The 15,090-nt window shown below is 36.4% G+C and overlaps 2 protein-coding genes across 9 annotated transcripts in view; one reads left to right on the top strand and one right to left on the bottom strand.

Moving 5' to 3' along the window:
• The window catches only part of LRRIQ1 (leucine rich repeats and IQ motif containing 1), a 292,539-nt gene that overhangs the window by 65,342 nt on the left and 212,107 nt on the right, over positions 1-15,090 (top strand). The window lies entirely within an intron of this gene.
• The window catches only part of TSPAN19 (tetraspanin 19), a 33,235-nt gene continuing 20,137 nt past the window's right edge, over positions 1,993-15,090 (bottom strand). Inside the window, exons 8-11 of one of the 2 annotated variants that reach the window (XR_002344281.1) lie at positions 13,252-13,395; positions 12,296-12,379; positions 8,482-10,955; positions 1,993-8,099 (exon numbers count right to left, since the gene is read on the bottom strand). Coding sequence is in view for 1 of the 2 variants with exons in the window: in XM_021092799.1 (XP_020948458.1) it covers positions 10,887-10,955; positions 12,296-12,379; positions 13,252-13,395 (297 nt within the window). In the remaining variant the exon portion in view is untranslated. Of the gene's footprint in view, positions 10,956-12,295; positions 12,380-13,251; positions 13,396-15,090 lie in introns of both variants that reach the window. The other variant, XM_021092799.1, reaches the window with a different exon arrangement.

The raw sequence follows: 15,090 nt of genomic DNA, 5'->3' as shown, positions 1-15,090 counted from the left end.
TAAATCTTTCCCCTCTTTTGAGCCAAAGGAAGATAACTGAAGTAACTAAAGTACAAAATAATGGTCACATCTTTGGGTTCAGGATCCATGAAAATCCTGGAACATACATGGGTGACCTCCCATGTGCAAGGCACTAGAAAGCATATGCAAATGAGTAAGACTAAGTCTGTGACATTAAATGCACTGAAATAAGCAGGAGGATAGGATAAGTACCAAATAATTAGCATTGAGGTACAAATGAGAAAATTGAGGCACTGAATCTAAGAAAGTGCCTCAAGAGATGGCAGAAGTGAGGGATGGAACTGTGAATCAAGGCACTTCGATTTATATAAACCGTGGACCAATGAACAGTAGTAAACACGTACTGTCAGTATTAGATTCATATACACATATACTATCTGTTTATTATTATATCTATTAGTATAAAAACAGCATCTCATTGTTACCATTAAGAATTTAACTGGATTTTGTTGCTGTTTCCTAGGAGACAACTAAATCCCTTGGATTTCCTCAATGTGGGAGTTTTTTTTACTTATAGGGAGCCCTGATGGTTTACACTATCTGGTGACTCATAGAGGGCCCCTAGTGATCTTACACTAACAGATGATTTAGGATGGGGTAGGGCTCTGCAGAAAGACCACTATGTGATTAAAGGGTTGGAGATTTGGGCCACGTGATATCAGCCAAAGTTCTAACCTCCATGGAGGTTGGGAGGTTGGAGATTGAGTTCAATCACGTGGTCAATGATTTTTTTTTCAATTTATTTATTTATTTAATTATTCAATGTATTCATCACATCTGTAATTGTATAAGAATCATCACAATCCAATTTCACAGGATTTCTATCCCATAACCCGAGCACATCCCCCTACCTCTCCTCCGAAGACCAGACGTTTTTCAATGTCTGTGAGTCAGCATCTGTTCTGCAAAGAAGTTCGGTCTGTCCTTTTTTCGGATTCCACATGTCAGTGATAGCATTTGATGTTGGTGTCTCATCGTATGGCTGACTTCACTTAGCATGATAATTTCTAGGTCCATCCATGCTGCAAAAAATGCTGGTATTTCGTTCTTTTTAATGGCTGAATAACATTCCATTGTGTATATGTACCACATCTTCTGGATCCACTCCTCTGTCGATGGGCATTTAGGGTGTTTCCATGTCTTGGCTATTGCAAATAGTGCTGCAATGAACATCGGAGTACATGTGTTTTTGCGAGTCATGGTTTTCTCTGGATAGATGCCCAGGAGTGGGATTGCTGGATCAAATGGTAGTTCTATGTTCAGTTTTCTGAGGAATTTCCATACTGTTTTCCACAGTGGTTGCACCAATTTACAATCCCACCAACAGTGTAGTAGTGTTCCTTTTTCTCCACACCCTCTCTAGCACTTATTGTTCATAGACTTTTTGATGATGGCCATTCTGGCTGGTACCTCCTAGTGGTTTTGATTTGCATTTCTCTAATAATGAGTGATGTTGAACACCTTTTCATGTGTTTTTTGGCCATCTGTATGTCCTCTTTGGAGAATCGTCTGTTTAGATCTTCTGCCCGTTTTTTTGATGGGGTTGTTTGTGTTTTTGGTATGGAGCTGCAGTTTATAAGTTTATAAATTTGGGAGATTAATCCCTTGTCAGTTGATTCATTTGCAAAGATTTTCTCCCATTCTCTGTGGGTTGTCTTTTCGTTTCATTTAGGGTTTCCTTTGCTGTGCAGAAACTTTTAAGTTTGATTAGGACCCATTTGTTTATTTTTGTTTTTACTGTCATTACTCTAAGAGGTGGATCTGAGAAGATGTTGCTGTCATTTATGTCAGAGAGTGTTTGGCCATTGTTTTCCTCTAACAGTTTTATAGTGTGTGGTCTTATATCTAGGTCTTTCATCCATTTTGAGTTTATTTTTGTGTATGGTGTTAGGAAGTGTTCTAATTTCATTCTTTTCCATGTGGCTGTCCAATTTTCCCTGCACCACTTACTGAACAAGCTGTCCTTTCTCCATTGTATATCCTCGCCTCCTTTGTCATAGATTAGTTGGCTGTAGGGGTCAATGATTTAATTAATTGTGACTCTGTAAGGAAAGTGCAGTGAAAATTCTGGGCATGGAAACTCAGTGAAACTTCATGGCTGGTGAATACCACTGATATAATGGGAGGGTGAAATGCCCTGATTCCATGGGGAGAGGACATTGAAGCTTGCTCTTCCTTCCCAGACCTCACCCTCTGAGCCTCCTCACTTGACTGGTCCTCTTGCTTTGTATTCATTGTAATGATACCATCATCATAAGAACAGCACTTTTATGAGTTCTCTAAGCCATTCTAGCAAATTGTCAAACCTGTGGGGGTCATGGGAACCTCCAAATGTATAGCTAGTCAGTCAGAAGTACAGGTGGCCCAAATGACCCCTTAATTGTGGCTGACAGCTGAAATAAGATCGGTATTTTGGGGGACTGTGCCCTTTAATTTATGGGGTCTTTGCTAACTCCAGGTGGTACCAGAATTGAATTGTAGTACACCCAGTTAGTTTAGGTTTGAAATAAAATAATACTATAAAGTCATAATGACATTTCATGGCTTTTACAAAAGGTAAGAAAAACTAGTGTACCTCAAATCCAAGTTTAGTACAATGATATTTAAGAGAAAAAAATGTTTCCTTGGTATTTTCTCCAATTACGCATACATAGGGTTCCAGAAGAGTTGTAGGGAATGGCTGGAACTCTTGGGAGACAATGTGATAAAAGACTTGTGAAAGGATTATTTTCAACAGCTTCTAAATTAGAGTTACTCGTGTTCACAGCCCAGAGTTGGAGGATGAAAACAAACACAAAATTCAGTTTCACATGAAGGAAGCCAGACATGAATTCCCTTCTCTGGAGTAGATCCAGAGCTCAGCTTCAGGTTAATTCCTAATTCTGTTTGTTTTGTTTTGTTTTTTTTTTCCCGCCTTCACATACTGGTTTAAGGATTAATGTGAGCTTTTGCTAACTCCACATGTTTACATATTTACATATTCATTACATTTGTATATTTACATAGTCATTATTTATTACCATTTTTATGGTTCCTGGAAAAGTACCTCCTCACTTTTCCTCCACTCCACAGTACCCTGCACACAATCTTATTCCCCATGCTAGAGGGACTTTACCAGAAAGCCACCAGCCATGCCAGGAAGTAGAGGGCTGATTATGTCAGTGATCATGATTTTATAGTGTCCTGAACAGTTACATTTTCTCCAGCAAACTTCAGCTACAACAGAGCCAGTATATACTTGGCTGCTAAGATTAAGGGCGAGGTAAGAATGGTTGCAAAGAAGTTTACTTATGAATCATGAATCTGAGTGAAAAAGGAGAAGAAGACAGGTGGGAGATATGAATAGTGGGGATGTGAGGAGGTCAGTGGACTGAAAGACCACAAAGGTACAAGAACTGTCTTCATGGGGCACTTATAAGGGCAGCGTGTAAGGAAGTGTGGGCAGATGCCAAGATGTTTTTTCTACTTTTTCCTTGAGTCTTCCGAGTCCAGAAGGCTCAAGCACCATTGCTGGGTTGGTTGGATTGAGGAGAAAACATTTATGCCTCAAAGTTAAACACTATTAAACTCAAAAGGAAACACTAAAACTCAGTATATTTTCAAGGTTGAAAAGCAAACTTTTAAATGCTGTGACTGTTCTGTTCACAATTTATTTTGAAGTTATTGGTAATGTTAGACAAATTTTCATGTAAAATTATACTAGGCCTTTTAAAACAGTGCCCTCCCTATCAGGAGGCATTCCCACTATCAAGCATAGAACAACTTAAACCATTTTACCTGTTGCTCCAGGAGACTGGAGGCCAGTTTAGTCAATTACCAAGACATGCAAACCCTCCTCTCTCAGTCTACTCTGTTACCCCTACTCCATGGTCTCAGCCACTGGCATACGACGTATGTTTCTCAGAGCAATTAGGAAGCCAGTATAACATATTCTTGAAATCATTTATGAAGCCGATATAATTTATTTTATAGATCCATAAATAATATTCTTTTACAATATCCTATGTATAGCTTTAAACACGTCACAAATATTGAATCATTTAATCTTAAATTTGTTCCTACTTTACAGGTTTACTTTTTATTACATGCATATTTCAAATAATGAAACTGAGCTATAGAACCTTGCTCGGGGTTATAGCTAGTAAGTGGCATGATTTGAGTCCAGACCATCTAATTCTAAAACCACATGCTAACCCCTCTCCTTTTCTGTCTCTCAAAGCCCCTAAAGAATTAGGCTTCTGCCAGTGGGAGAACTGGAAGAGGTACTCAAGGAAATGGGAACAGAATGAGCAAAGATATAGAGAGGAATAGGAGATATTATTTGAAAAATCCAGTGTGCTTAGGCTGATCGAGTGATTTATCTAACGGTGGAATGGAATAAAAGTAGCCACTGAAAATAGTTGTAAGCAAGTAATGAGATCGATTACCCAAGTAAACATGAAAAGCAACTATTTTGGCTAAAGGTAATACATTTCTGTGTATTGACAGCATCACTTCTGAGACGCAAGCCCTTGGCTTGAAATAAAATCTCCTTTCCAGGGAGTGTGTTGAGGGTCTCCAAGACCATTCTAGGTTCAGTGGTTCACTGGAAGAACTCCCAGGACTCAATGTGTAATTTTACTCATAGCTAGGATGTATTACAGTGAAAGGATACCAAGCAAAATCAGTGAAGGGAAAACGTACATGGATATAAGTGAATCAACTTTCACGTCTTTTTCTAGTGGAGTCACACAGCACACACCTTATCCATCAGTGAACTTCTGTTCATTGTCCAGGATTCTTACTAAGGACTGGTCACGTAGGCACCCTCTGCCTAGCACATAGGCAAAATCTAGAATCTCCAAAGGAGAGCAGGGTTTCAGCATAAAGCAAATTGTGCAAACAGTTCAGGTACAATGAGTCACTCTTGTCATTTAAGGAAGTTTCAAATTAGTGTATCATTCACGTTCCCAGGTGCACTCTAAGAGTTCATCTTGTAAGCCGGATCTCCTAAGATTAGATGGTCTCAGGCTACCAAGATACCTCTTTTCTGCAAAGAAGGTCTCCAGAAAAATGTTCTTTATAAGGTAAAGGATATTGCCTTTTCGTCTGAGTACAAGATCCCAAGTGAAAGACTCATCCATGTTTTCATTAATAAATTAATTTATTCGATGCATGGTTTTGATGTGAAGGAGACACTAAATTATAGTGCTCAAAACTGGCCTATGTGTGGACTGTGGTTGAGGTCTCAGGTTGAGAACCAAGAGCTGCAAGACATGCTCACATTCACAAGTATAATGCAAGCCATTCTTTGCCAGTCTTGCAAAAAGAGTGGCACAAGTGAACTGGGTAAACTTAGCCTATACCTTAAGAGTTTATGGAGTGGAGGTGGTAGAGGGCTTAAGGAAACGTATATGCCCAGAAAATAAGAGGACGCCTGGCAACACATGAATCTCCCTGGGCTCCTGTAGAAGCCCAGGGAAAGAGAAGGCCCACCAGCTATAGTTGTGATATTGGGACTCATATATTTTAATCTAGAGAAAGATAGGTAATATTTCCGAAAAATCTTAATTTTCTCATGAAAAACCTAAGACTGGTACAGAGTCTACAGATTGAACAGAAATATTGGAAGTATACTAGAAAAAGGTTTGGTTGGCTTTGAAATAGACCAAAATTGAAAGATGGAAAAATGAGGTTGGCAGTATTTTTAATGAATATGGATGAATACATGACAAGATAAATATGTAATGTGTGATAAATTGGTATGATAGGATGCAAGATTATCTGTTTCTTGTGCATAGTACAAATTGCTAATTAAATGCACAGTTTTCAGGTATCCAATAATAGCCCAAGCAGTTTGGATTTGAAAAAAAATGTTTAGACCAGAAAGTCAAACATCAATAGACACAAAAGTATATATTAAAACTCAGTATCTTTATATCATAGAGACTCGAAAAATAAACCCCTCAATGTTGTGTCTATTTTGTGGATAATTCATTTTGAGGTTACTGGTAATGTTTACCGAATTTTCTTGTAGAAGTGGACTTTTCAAAACCTACTGTATTTTTTAACAGAAGAAATTCTTATAATTTCAGTTGCTTTAAATTTGTGGCCCCATCACATGCAGGCCATTTTTCATTTAGTGGTATTTAGAAACACACTAGGTAGTGATATACTTAATGCAACATGAAAATTAATGACTTTGTTGTTAAATCTTATTTTATTTCTCATTCTTTCTCTTTTCTGGAGTTAAATAGTGATAAACCATATTTCAAAATGAAAAAAATAGCATTTCCTCCTGAGTGAAATAAAATAAATGAATAAATAGTAAACAACTTACACTAGAATATCAGTTATAAAATCTGATTTATATTGTATATAATGTGTCTATATCCTAGAAAATTATCATAAAATGAATGATTTTAAAATATTGTATCTTCTACTTCCACTACATATAATAATTTAAATGCTATTTATATGCATACATTTACATATCTATGATACCAATTTTCTGATAAAGACACTGTAGAGAGTCTTACTTTTTCCCTGAAATAAAATGTGCAACCATGATGAACTATTAATTAAAGAAGTGAGCAGTTCTGCATGTTTCATTCCATAAATCTTTTCAGACATACAGGAGAATGTCTACTGTCCTCAAGTGCAATTAGTAATAACCTTTAATAATTTTCAACAATGATTACATACTTTCTCTTCACATTACAAATGTTCTTGTACAAAAGTATTGCCTTTTATTTTGTTCCAGATATTCAGAATACTAGCAAAGATTTAATCTTAAAATAATTTGATTTTTCAAGGAATAGCTTCTGCTTTCCCTGGTTTTACCATTTATATAGTGTGAAAATCCATTCCCATTCAATAAATATTTATAGATTTACTGGAAATATGCCACTGTTCTCTTTCACCTGATGGGTGATTTCAATAGAAAAAGGAATAAAGAAAAAGTAATAGAAGAGGTTAAACAATGAACCATAACAGGTAGTATAAAATTTTTTTTTTCTTTTCAGGCTTCTATCAGTAAAAATATTAGATTTTTTTGTTTTGTTTTTTTGCCAGGGGCTCCAATGTCCCTGAAGAATCACTCCCCTGAGATCAGAAAGAGAAAATAAAGGCAGACACACATTAAACAAATGTCGCAAACATTAAACAAACAGGATTATCTGATAATATTTCTATTTTAGGATTTTTTTTTAATTTCTGGTTCAAGGAAATTCTTTTAAAGAAGTATTTGTTCTTCCAAAATCTCTCATTCCGGTTCCTAGAGAAAGGAGAAGTGGGTGGCAGTGACTAACCAAACTAGCAGATACTGTTTACCAACCAAGTTTGGACAGATTATATTTATGAGAGTCTAATGAAGTTAAAACTATTGAGTACAGAGTCAGACAACCTAAAAGGGCAATAGGATTGTAACTCACGACACACTGAGTAATCTGACCATTAAAGTTCATTAACATTTACTGGCCAGCTACATTGGGAAGTACTGAGTAAGCCTTTGGGGCTGCAAAGACACTCAAAATAGCTCTAGCCTTGAGTTTCTTACAGACTAGTGGGGGCTGCAGACACGTAACAAATGACCTCAGCAGGATTTTTCAAGTGTTAAGCGTTGCTATCATTTATATGTGGGATCTAAAGAAAGGACACAAATGAACTTATTTGCAGAACAGAAACGGACTCACAGACTTTGAAAAACTGATGGTTACCAAAGGGCACAGGTGATGGGGGGCTGGACGTGGCGCTGGAATTGGCACATGCGCCGTGAGCTATTCGCCAACGGGGACCTGCTGTGTAGCACAGAGAACGCTACCCACTCTCCTGCGGTGATCTATGTGGGAAAAGAGTCTGCAAGAGAAGGGATGTGTGTACATGTATAACTGAATCACTTTTTTGTACAGCAGAAACTACCTGCTATACTTCCATAAACTTCAAAAAAATGGGAAAAAAAATAAAATCACCTTGCTTCTTCCACAGTCTTTCCCATGTTTATAAATGATAACTCTATCCTCCCACGTACTCAGGTCATCTCTGGCTCCTCTTCTTCTTTCGTATCTCTCCCTTCAAGCTGCAGGAACATTCTGATGACTCTAGCACAAAAGATAGACAGAATCTGATCCCTTCACACCAACGCCACTTCTGTTCTCTGGCCAAACCCACCATCATCTCTTATCTGGATTGTTAAATAGAGTTCAATTCGTTCTGCCTGCTTGCATACTTGTGCCTTTTGAGTCTGTTTTCAACATGGAAGCCAGCTTGCTCCAATTAAAAAATAAGCTTAATCATGTTACTTGTACAAAACCTGCCACTTGCTTTCCGTTTCACTCAATAAAAACTAAAGCCCTGAGAATGGCTGACAGCTCCCTATAAGACCTGTTCCGCCTCTGAACCTCCCTACATTCCCCAACCTCCAAGTCCCCCAACTCACTGCACACCCACTACATAGGCTGTCTTGCCCCTCCTTGAACTCACAGTGCTCACTTTTGTGTCATGTCACTTCTTCCTTCTGACTTGCTGTTTCCTCTTGCACTTGCAGTGTTCTTTCTGCTGGTCATCTCATCTCAAAAGTCATTTTTCCAGTGAGGCCACCTTTGGAAGTCCTGTTTCAAACTGCAAGCTTCCTACTTCCCCTTATTCTACTTCCTGACTGACTTTTTCTCTATAGCACTTCCTACCATCTCACATAATAACTTTGTTTCTGTGTTATTGTTTGGCTCTGCTGAGTTGAATGTAACCTTCGTGATTTTTCATTTCTTCATTTTGTTTTATTCTCTACTCTTTCTCTAGCACTTAGAGTGGTACCCAACACATAGATGTTGCTTAATAAGTAACTGTTGAACGAGTGATTCCTTTTTGAAGTGCTCTCTGATTTTCTAAGGCAAACAGGAATTTTCTTTCTGGGTGTCCATAAAAATTATCCCATATGTATGTTGACGTGTTCGCACGTCAGGATGTGTGACTGACTCTAAGTTTAACTAGAGGGACTGGGCTGGCTACCATTTAGAGAGACCAGTCCAAGTGTAAATGTGACATTCCTTGTTCAAAAATTATTAAGAATTTCAAGATGACACCTGCCAAGTATTAAACCAAATTTAGGGCTCTTCTAAAGACAAGGTAGATGCCTCTGAAGCCAGCTCCCAAGAGGAACTATAGATGGATCTCTTCTTACCTCAATAGTGAACAGTGTCCTTGGAGCATAGTAGGTACTCCATAAATGCTTGTTAACTGAATGCATGTATAAGAAGGTAAAAGGAATCTGAAGGTAGTCCACGAATATAGTGCCAAAAAAAACTGCCCTGATTTTTGGAAACATAATTAAAACAGGGAGCCTGGAGTAAGTTAAATGTGTTTTTGCAAGTGATATGACAACGTGAGGGGAAGTCGGGACTACGTGTTGCTCTAAATATTAATTCACTGTTTCACTTCTGATCCAGATTGACTTTCAGAACTTTCTATGTTTTCTAACTCAGAAATTAAAAAAAAAAAAAGTTTAAGTGGGAGGTATGACCCTAATCTACTCTATTTTATCTTACCAAGTAAGTCTTTATTTTATTCAAGGTGTAAAGCAACATCCTTTAAAACAATGTTTCCTAAAATCATAAAGGTGATCGATTTGGTCAATGGTGCATATATTTTGTGATTTAATTGTATTAACTGAAAATAGACAATCTAGTATGTAGAGACCCTTTTTGGTTTCCGTGATGTGAAAACAAATAGAATATATTTCTATAATATTTATTTGATTATAAATAAGTTGGTCTCAACTTTCAAGCAGGAGAGAGATTTTTGTTGTCAGTGTGTTCCTGTGGTATATTTTATTGAAAATAGGAATTTGAAAATGAGCTTTTAAATCTCAAGAGAATTTTCCTTTGTGAATAGAAGGCACATCTATTTACAGGTCATTTTAGAGAAAATGGTTATTATATTTTCTTTTGTGCTGACTTAGAAAAGTCCACAGGTCTCTGAAATCTGTAATGTCCTGAATAGATATATGCAGAGATATGACTTAATTAATAAATGAGTTTGCCTTCTATAGCAGTGGGTGCAATGCAGTATCTTTAGGAAATCTATCCTTTCTTCATTTCCTCAAGGTCAAGGCGGCTTTTTTCTATAAAGGACAACAATGATATGATAATATCTCATATCTGTATAGCACTTTTTATTTTTTCAAAGATTTTTTCTGTTCTCAGTATCATTGTTAGGAATATAGAACAGGTAGGTTATTTTTATATACTTCAGAGAACTGTGTGTGAATGCACTGAACAAAAGTCCCAAAAAAGGGGGAAAATGAGGAATAAGAATATGAGAACTCAGTGAGTAGATAATTATTTTTGCTATAGTTAAAAATCCATCGTTATTTTAGTATTTTATTATTGACCCTAAAGTATATCCAAATCTATAGAATTTTATTATCCACTTGTAAGAAATTAAAAGACAAGAGAAATCAATGATTAATTAAATGTCAAGGTCAGTGCCATGAATACTTTTAATCCTTCTTTTAAATCTCCTATAAATCAGTGTTGTTTCCTTGAAATTTGCAAGTGTAAAGTACATGTTATAATTGCTTATTTAGTATTTTCTAAATATCATATTGGTATTTTTTTCTACATAAGAAACTCAAAATGTGGTACCACATTTTAAAATTAGAATATATGATAATACCCTCTGAATTCAGATATTCTAAAACTAAATTAAGAAAAATTTCATGGAGTGATTTATTATAGCAGCCAATAATTCTGTGTTATATATAACCAATGACTCTGAATAAATCCTAAACTTGATGAATGTCATTCAAAACATTTTTTTGGACTAGAAGAATACGACATGATTATTTTGAAAATTAACTGGTTTCTTCCAGACAAATTAAAATCCAAAGATCACTTTTCTGCATATATTCTATTCTTGATGTGTCTGAAGAAAGAAAAAGTTAACACGACTTGCAAAACCTTTTGGGAAAAAAGAAACAATAAGAGATCAAAATGTCATCAATATGAATAATTTGTAAAGCTAATACTATATAATCACCAAAATGCATTCTGTACAAGGAAAAGGGATCAAGAAGGATGAGAAAATTTCAGAATAAGGTACATACGGTTGTGAGTAAGTCTACAGAGTGGGTCTTTTAGGGTAACCCAGCAGTTACCAAGTTCATTAGTAGAAGGGACTAAGGAATAGACTGCTCAATATTAATTACATGGGTTATCATTAAGCTAGATGCTTTGATGAATTGCTAATCTGTTTTGTGTTTACCTTTGTAACCACGCCATCAATATTCTACAAAATTTCCTCTTCTTTTTTTCTTTCCTTTTTTTTTTTTTTAAATTAGAGTAGTTAATTTACAGTGTTAAGTCAATTTCTGCTTTACAGCATGATTTTTGTCAGGGATCATAAAAGGCGGTCTGCAGAGGGCAGATGATAAAGATGGGGCACTGATACTCTCCCCCATTCAGTTTTGTCTTAAATACTTCAGCATGAATACAACAGAGAATATGCACTTTAAAAGAATGCTATCAATGCTTAGAAAAAGCATTGTTTACCACCCTCCTGAAATTAACACTGTAACCAGCCAAAGAAAACTTATAAAACCTAAGGCCAATGCCTTTGTGGATCAACACAAAATTAAATTTGGTATCTTATTTTGACTAAAACATGCATTACGTATTTATTCCAATGTAATAGTCCACACAATTATAATCTGTCCATCCTCACAATTTCTTTACATCTGTAGCCTTCATTGAAACTGGAGAATGAAGTAGTATTTCTGAAACTCCTTTCTGCATTTGGTACACCAGAGATCAAGGAATAGGTAAATTTTGCTTCCCATTGTATCTCAAGTTATCTAGAATAGTACCAGACACACAACAGATGTTCACCCCACTCCGTATTTATTGAATGAATGAATGAAGCAATGAATTAATGAGTATACGGGTGAACAGATTTACTAATATCCAGCATCTGCCTAGATTTAAGAAATTTGCCAACTTGCAGACCACTGAACATGATGCTCTCCCTGCTCAGATTTGAAGTATTTTTGTTTTTAAATCACAAGGCAATGAAATTACTCTTTCCCAGAATGACAACTTATTAACAGGCACTACCCAGGTTAATTTAGGGATATCTCCTCCAGTTGGGACCTATTCCTCTACTGGGTGTGAACAGTCTCAATGTCCTGGCTCCTACTAGGTTAATTTGTTGGATTAGGTGTCCACCTGGTTGTTCTGCAGTTTATCCTGTATAGTTTATACCTTAATTTTTTTAATCTTCAAATATATCAACAAAAGCTTACCTCTGAAGCCAGAAGTCCAAAGTTAATTCTAACTAAGGTTAAAGCATTAGCATGATACCATGTGTTGATTTTATGTTCACAACCCTAAGGGAAAGAATTTAGATTGACTTAAAGATGGAAATGGTTTTATATATAATTCTATTTCAAAGAAGAAGAGATTAGCAAATTATTGAAGTCTAAAAAGCAAGGTAGTGTCTAAGTTGAGATGGAATTTTTTTTAGTCCAGAAAGCTTCATATAATAGTAGGATGCCTCAGTTGCTGCTTTTAAAGTTGCTAAGATGTCATGTAGTTCTGCAAAGTATTGTAATTCAGTAGGCTATACTACTGCCTAAAGTATATTTACCACATAAAGAAACTTTTAAAAAACATAATGCTCTCTTTATCTGAGAATGCATTATATAATTGAAAGATACATCTTAAATTTACAACATATTACATCAGTATATAAACTATATGAAGTATTACAAGGTCTTGGAATGGAGATCCCTAGCTTACCAATATCCCGTATCTACAAATAGCAGCTGCTACAGATGAACCTCTACTCTTGCTTCTGCCACATTTACCTAAACACCACTTTTGTCACTTCTGGGGTTTCCTTCCTCAGTTTCTGCCAAACCTCATGCCTCTTCCCTTCTGCCACTGCAGCTCCATCACTAATCGTATACACCAGAGATTTGCCAAAGGCGCCACCTCCATCAGAGGATGGATGAGGGGAAGTTGATGGTATCTCAAATTGTAGGACCATTTAGATTTCATACTCCAGAAAGTTTAACTAATTTACTGTATACCTGAAAAGATACAATATGCCTTGCTATGGTTTCAGTTTACTGAAGTTGATTAAAAGCCTAATAACCATGAATAGCATTGTTTTCAACATAAAAATTAGCTCAGAATTCTAAAATGACTTGCAATAAAGGGCTCTGTAAACACTGGAGAAGCCTCGACTTATGTTTACCTCTGTGTAAGTTGCATTCTGTGGCTCATCACAAAACCACTTTCTTAATGTAGAATTCGTGCAAGAACACGGCACCTGTTCTGAATTTTCTTTATTCTTATTCTTTATCCAATCTGTATAATTTTTTCGTCCGCAACACTGTAACTAGAAAAAAAGATTCTGTTAAGTTTTACTGTAAAATATTCAAACTGTAGTTCATTATATGATTCCTATACATATTAAAGTGGTTTTGTGAGAAATGTATTAATTTATTCTCCATTGAAATGTAGTGAATTAAACAAATAAGTATATTTTTCTTTGTTTGTTTAATCCATTACTTGGTTGCTGCTCTGGTTGATATTACTCAGACCTAAGATCTCTACTCATATACGTGGGCTATGTTTGAATGAAATTGCTATGTGTGAATTCACGTTGTAGAAGCTCAGGATGAAAGATGTACTTGATTTAGCAAACCATGTTTAGAGCTAGAACATAGAAGAGAGAATCCCCTAGCCATAGCTTTTCCTAACTATAAGCATTCTCTTTTATTTTTCTTTTTTTGTCTTTTGTCTTTTTAGGGCCGCAGCCACAGCACATGGACGTTCCCAGGCTAGGGGTTGAATCAGAGCTACAGCCTCCTGCCTATGCCAACAGCCACAGTAACTAGGGATCTGAGCTGCATCTGCGACTTAGACCACAGCTCACAGCAATGCCGGATCCTTAACCCACTGATCAAGGCCAGGGATCAAACCTGTCTCCTCATGGGTACTATTCAGGTCCGTTTACTGCTGAGCCATGATGGGAACTCCCTAACTATAAGAATTCTCTTTATAATTTATCCATAATATGCTACCATATGTATTTAATATACATAGAAACTCAGGGTTCTTTCTACATTCTTAGAGTTGATATGAGATGTGAACTTTAAATTTTGTATTGTGTGAAAAGCTGACACACAGAAAAAACCCCAAAAGATGATAAGGAAAATAGTCACAGCCACATTCTTTTTAATAACAGTGAAGTCATACATATAGAACTGTTTTCCTAATTATCAGTTTATGACCATAGGAAGGTTTGATACTCTGCAATCAGTCATGATGCAATAGAAAATGCAATACATGTTCAGAGCACATACACCAGAAAAAAAATAAGAGAAATAAAAGCATTTATAAAACATTTAAGTTCTCTTAAAAAGCATTTCTGTTATTAAATATGCTAAAAGTACTAACTATTTTTATGTGAGGACAAAATCTAGTGCTAGATTGTCTGGGATTGAATCTTGGCTCTACTACTATTTATTAGCTGTGTGACATTGTTTAGGTTACTGCATTTCTCTGACCTTCTATAAAATGAGGATAATAGTTCTTACCTCATTGAGTTGGGGAGAACTAAATGACTTAACATATGCAAAGCACCTAGTAAATGGCCCATGCTAAGTAAATGTATGCTGTCTTTTTTAATCAAGCGTTTACTCTTTTCCTGTGCTGATCTCTTCTTGTAAAACATTTGGCAGACTACATACATTCCCTTACCTTTCCAAGAAAAATCTGAACCATGAAATAATAATCCCAATAACCTTAGCTAACAAGTGTTAGTTGCTTACTATGTCCCAGGTCCAAGGCTTTCTCTACATTCTTGACAACCAGAGGTAGGGCTTCTTCTGCCTGAAGTAAAGAAGGTTGCATATCCAAGATCACAACATTATCGCAAGGTCAGCTTAACAGTCAGGCTCAAGCAGTAGCCGCCACACCACTCTGCTGCCAGCAGGGACTGTGCTTAGACCTTTTCTCCCCGCAGGTGCAACAGTGCAGATTCCTCCACTTGGCAGAAGACCCCCCAACACGTTTACAGGTGCATCCA

The sequence above is a fragment of the Sus scrofa genome, chromosome 5 (genome assembly GCF_000003025.6).
Source record: "Sus scrofa isolate TJ Tabasco breed Duroc chromosome 5, Sscrofa11.1, whole genome shotgun sequence".
In the NCBI taxonomy this organism is placed as follows: Eukaryota; Metazoa; Chordata; class Mammalia; order Artiodactyla; family Suidae; genus Sus; species Sus scrofa.
This window is presented reverse-complemented; position numbering and strand designations above follow the sequence as displayed.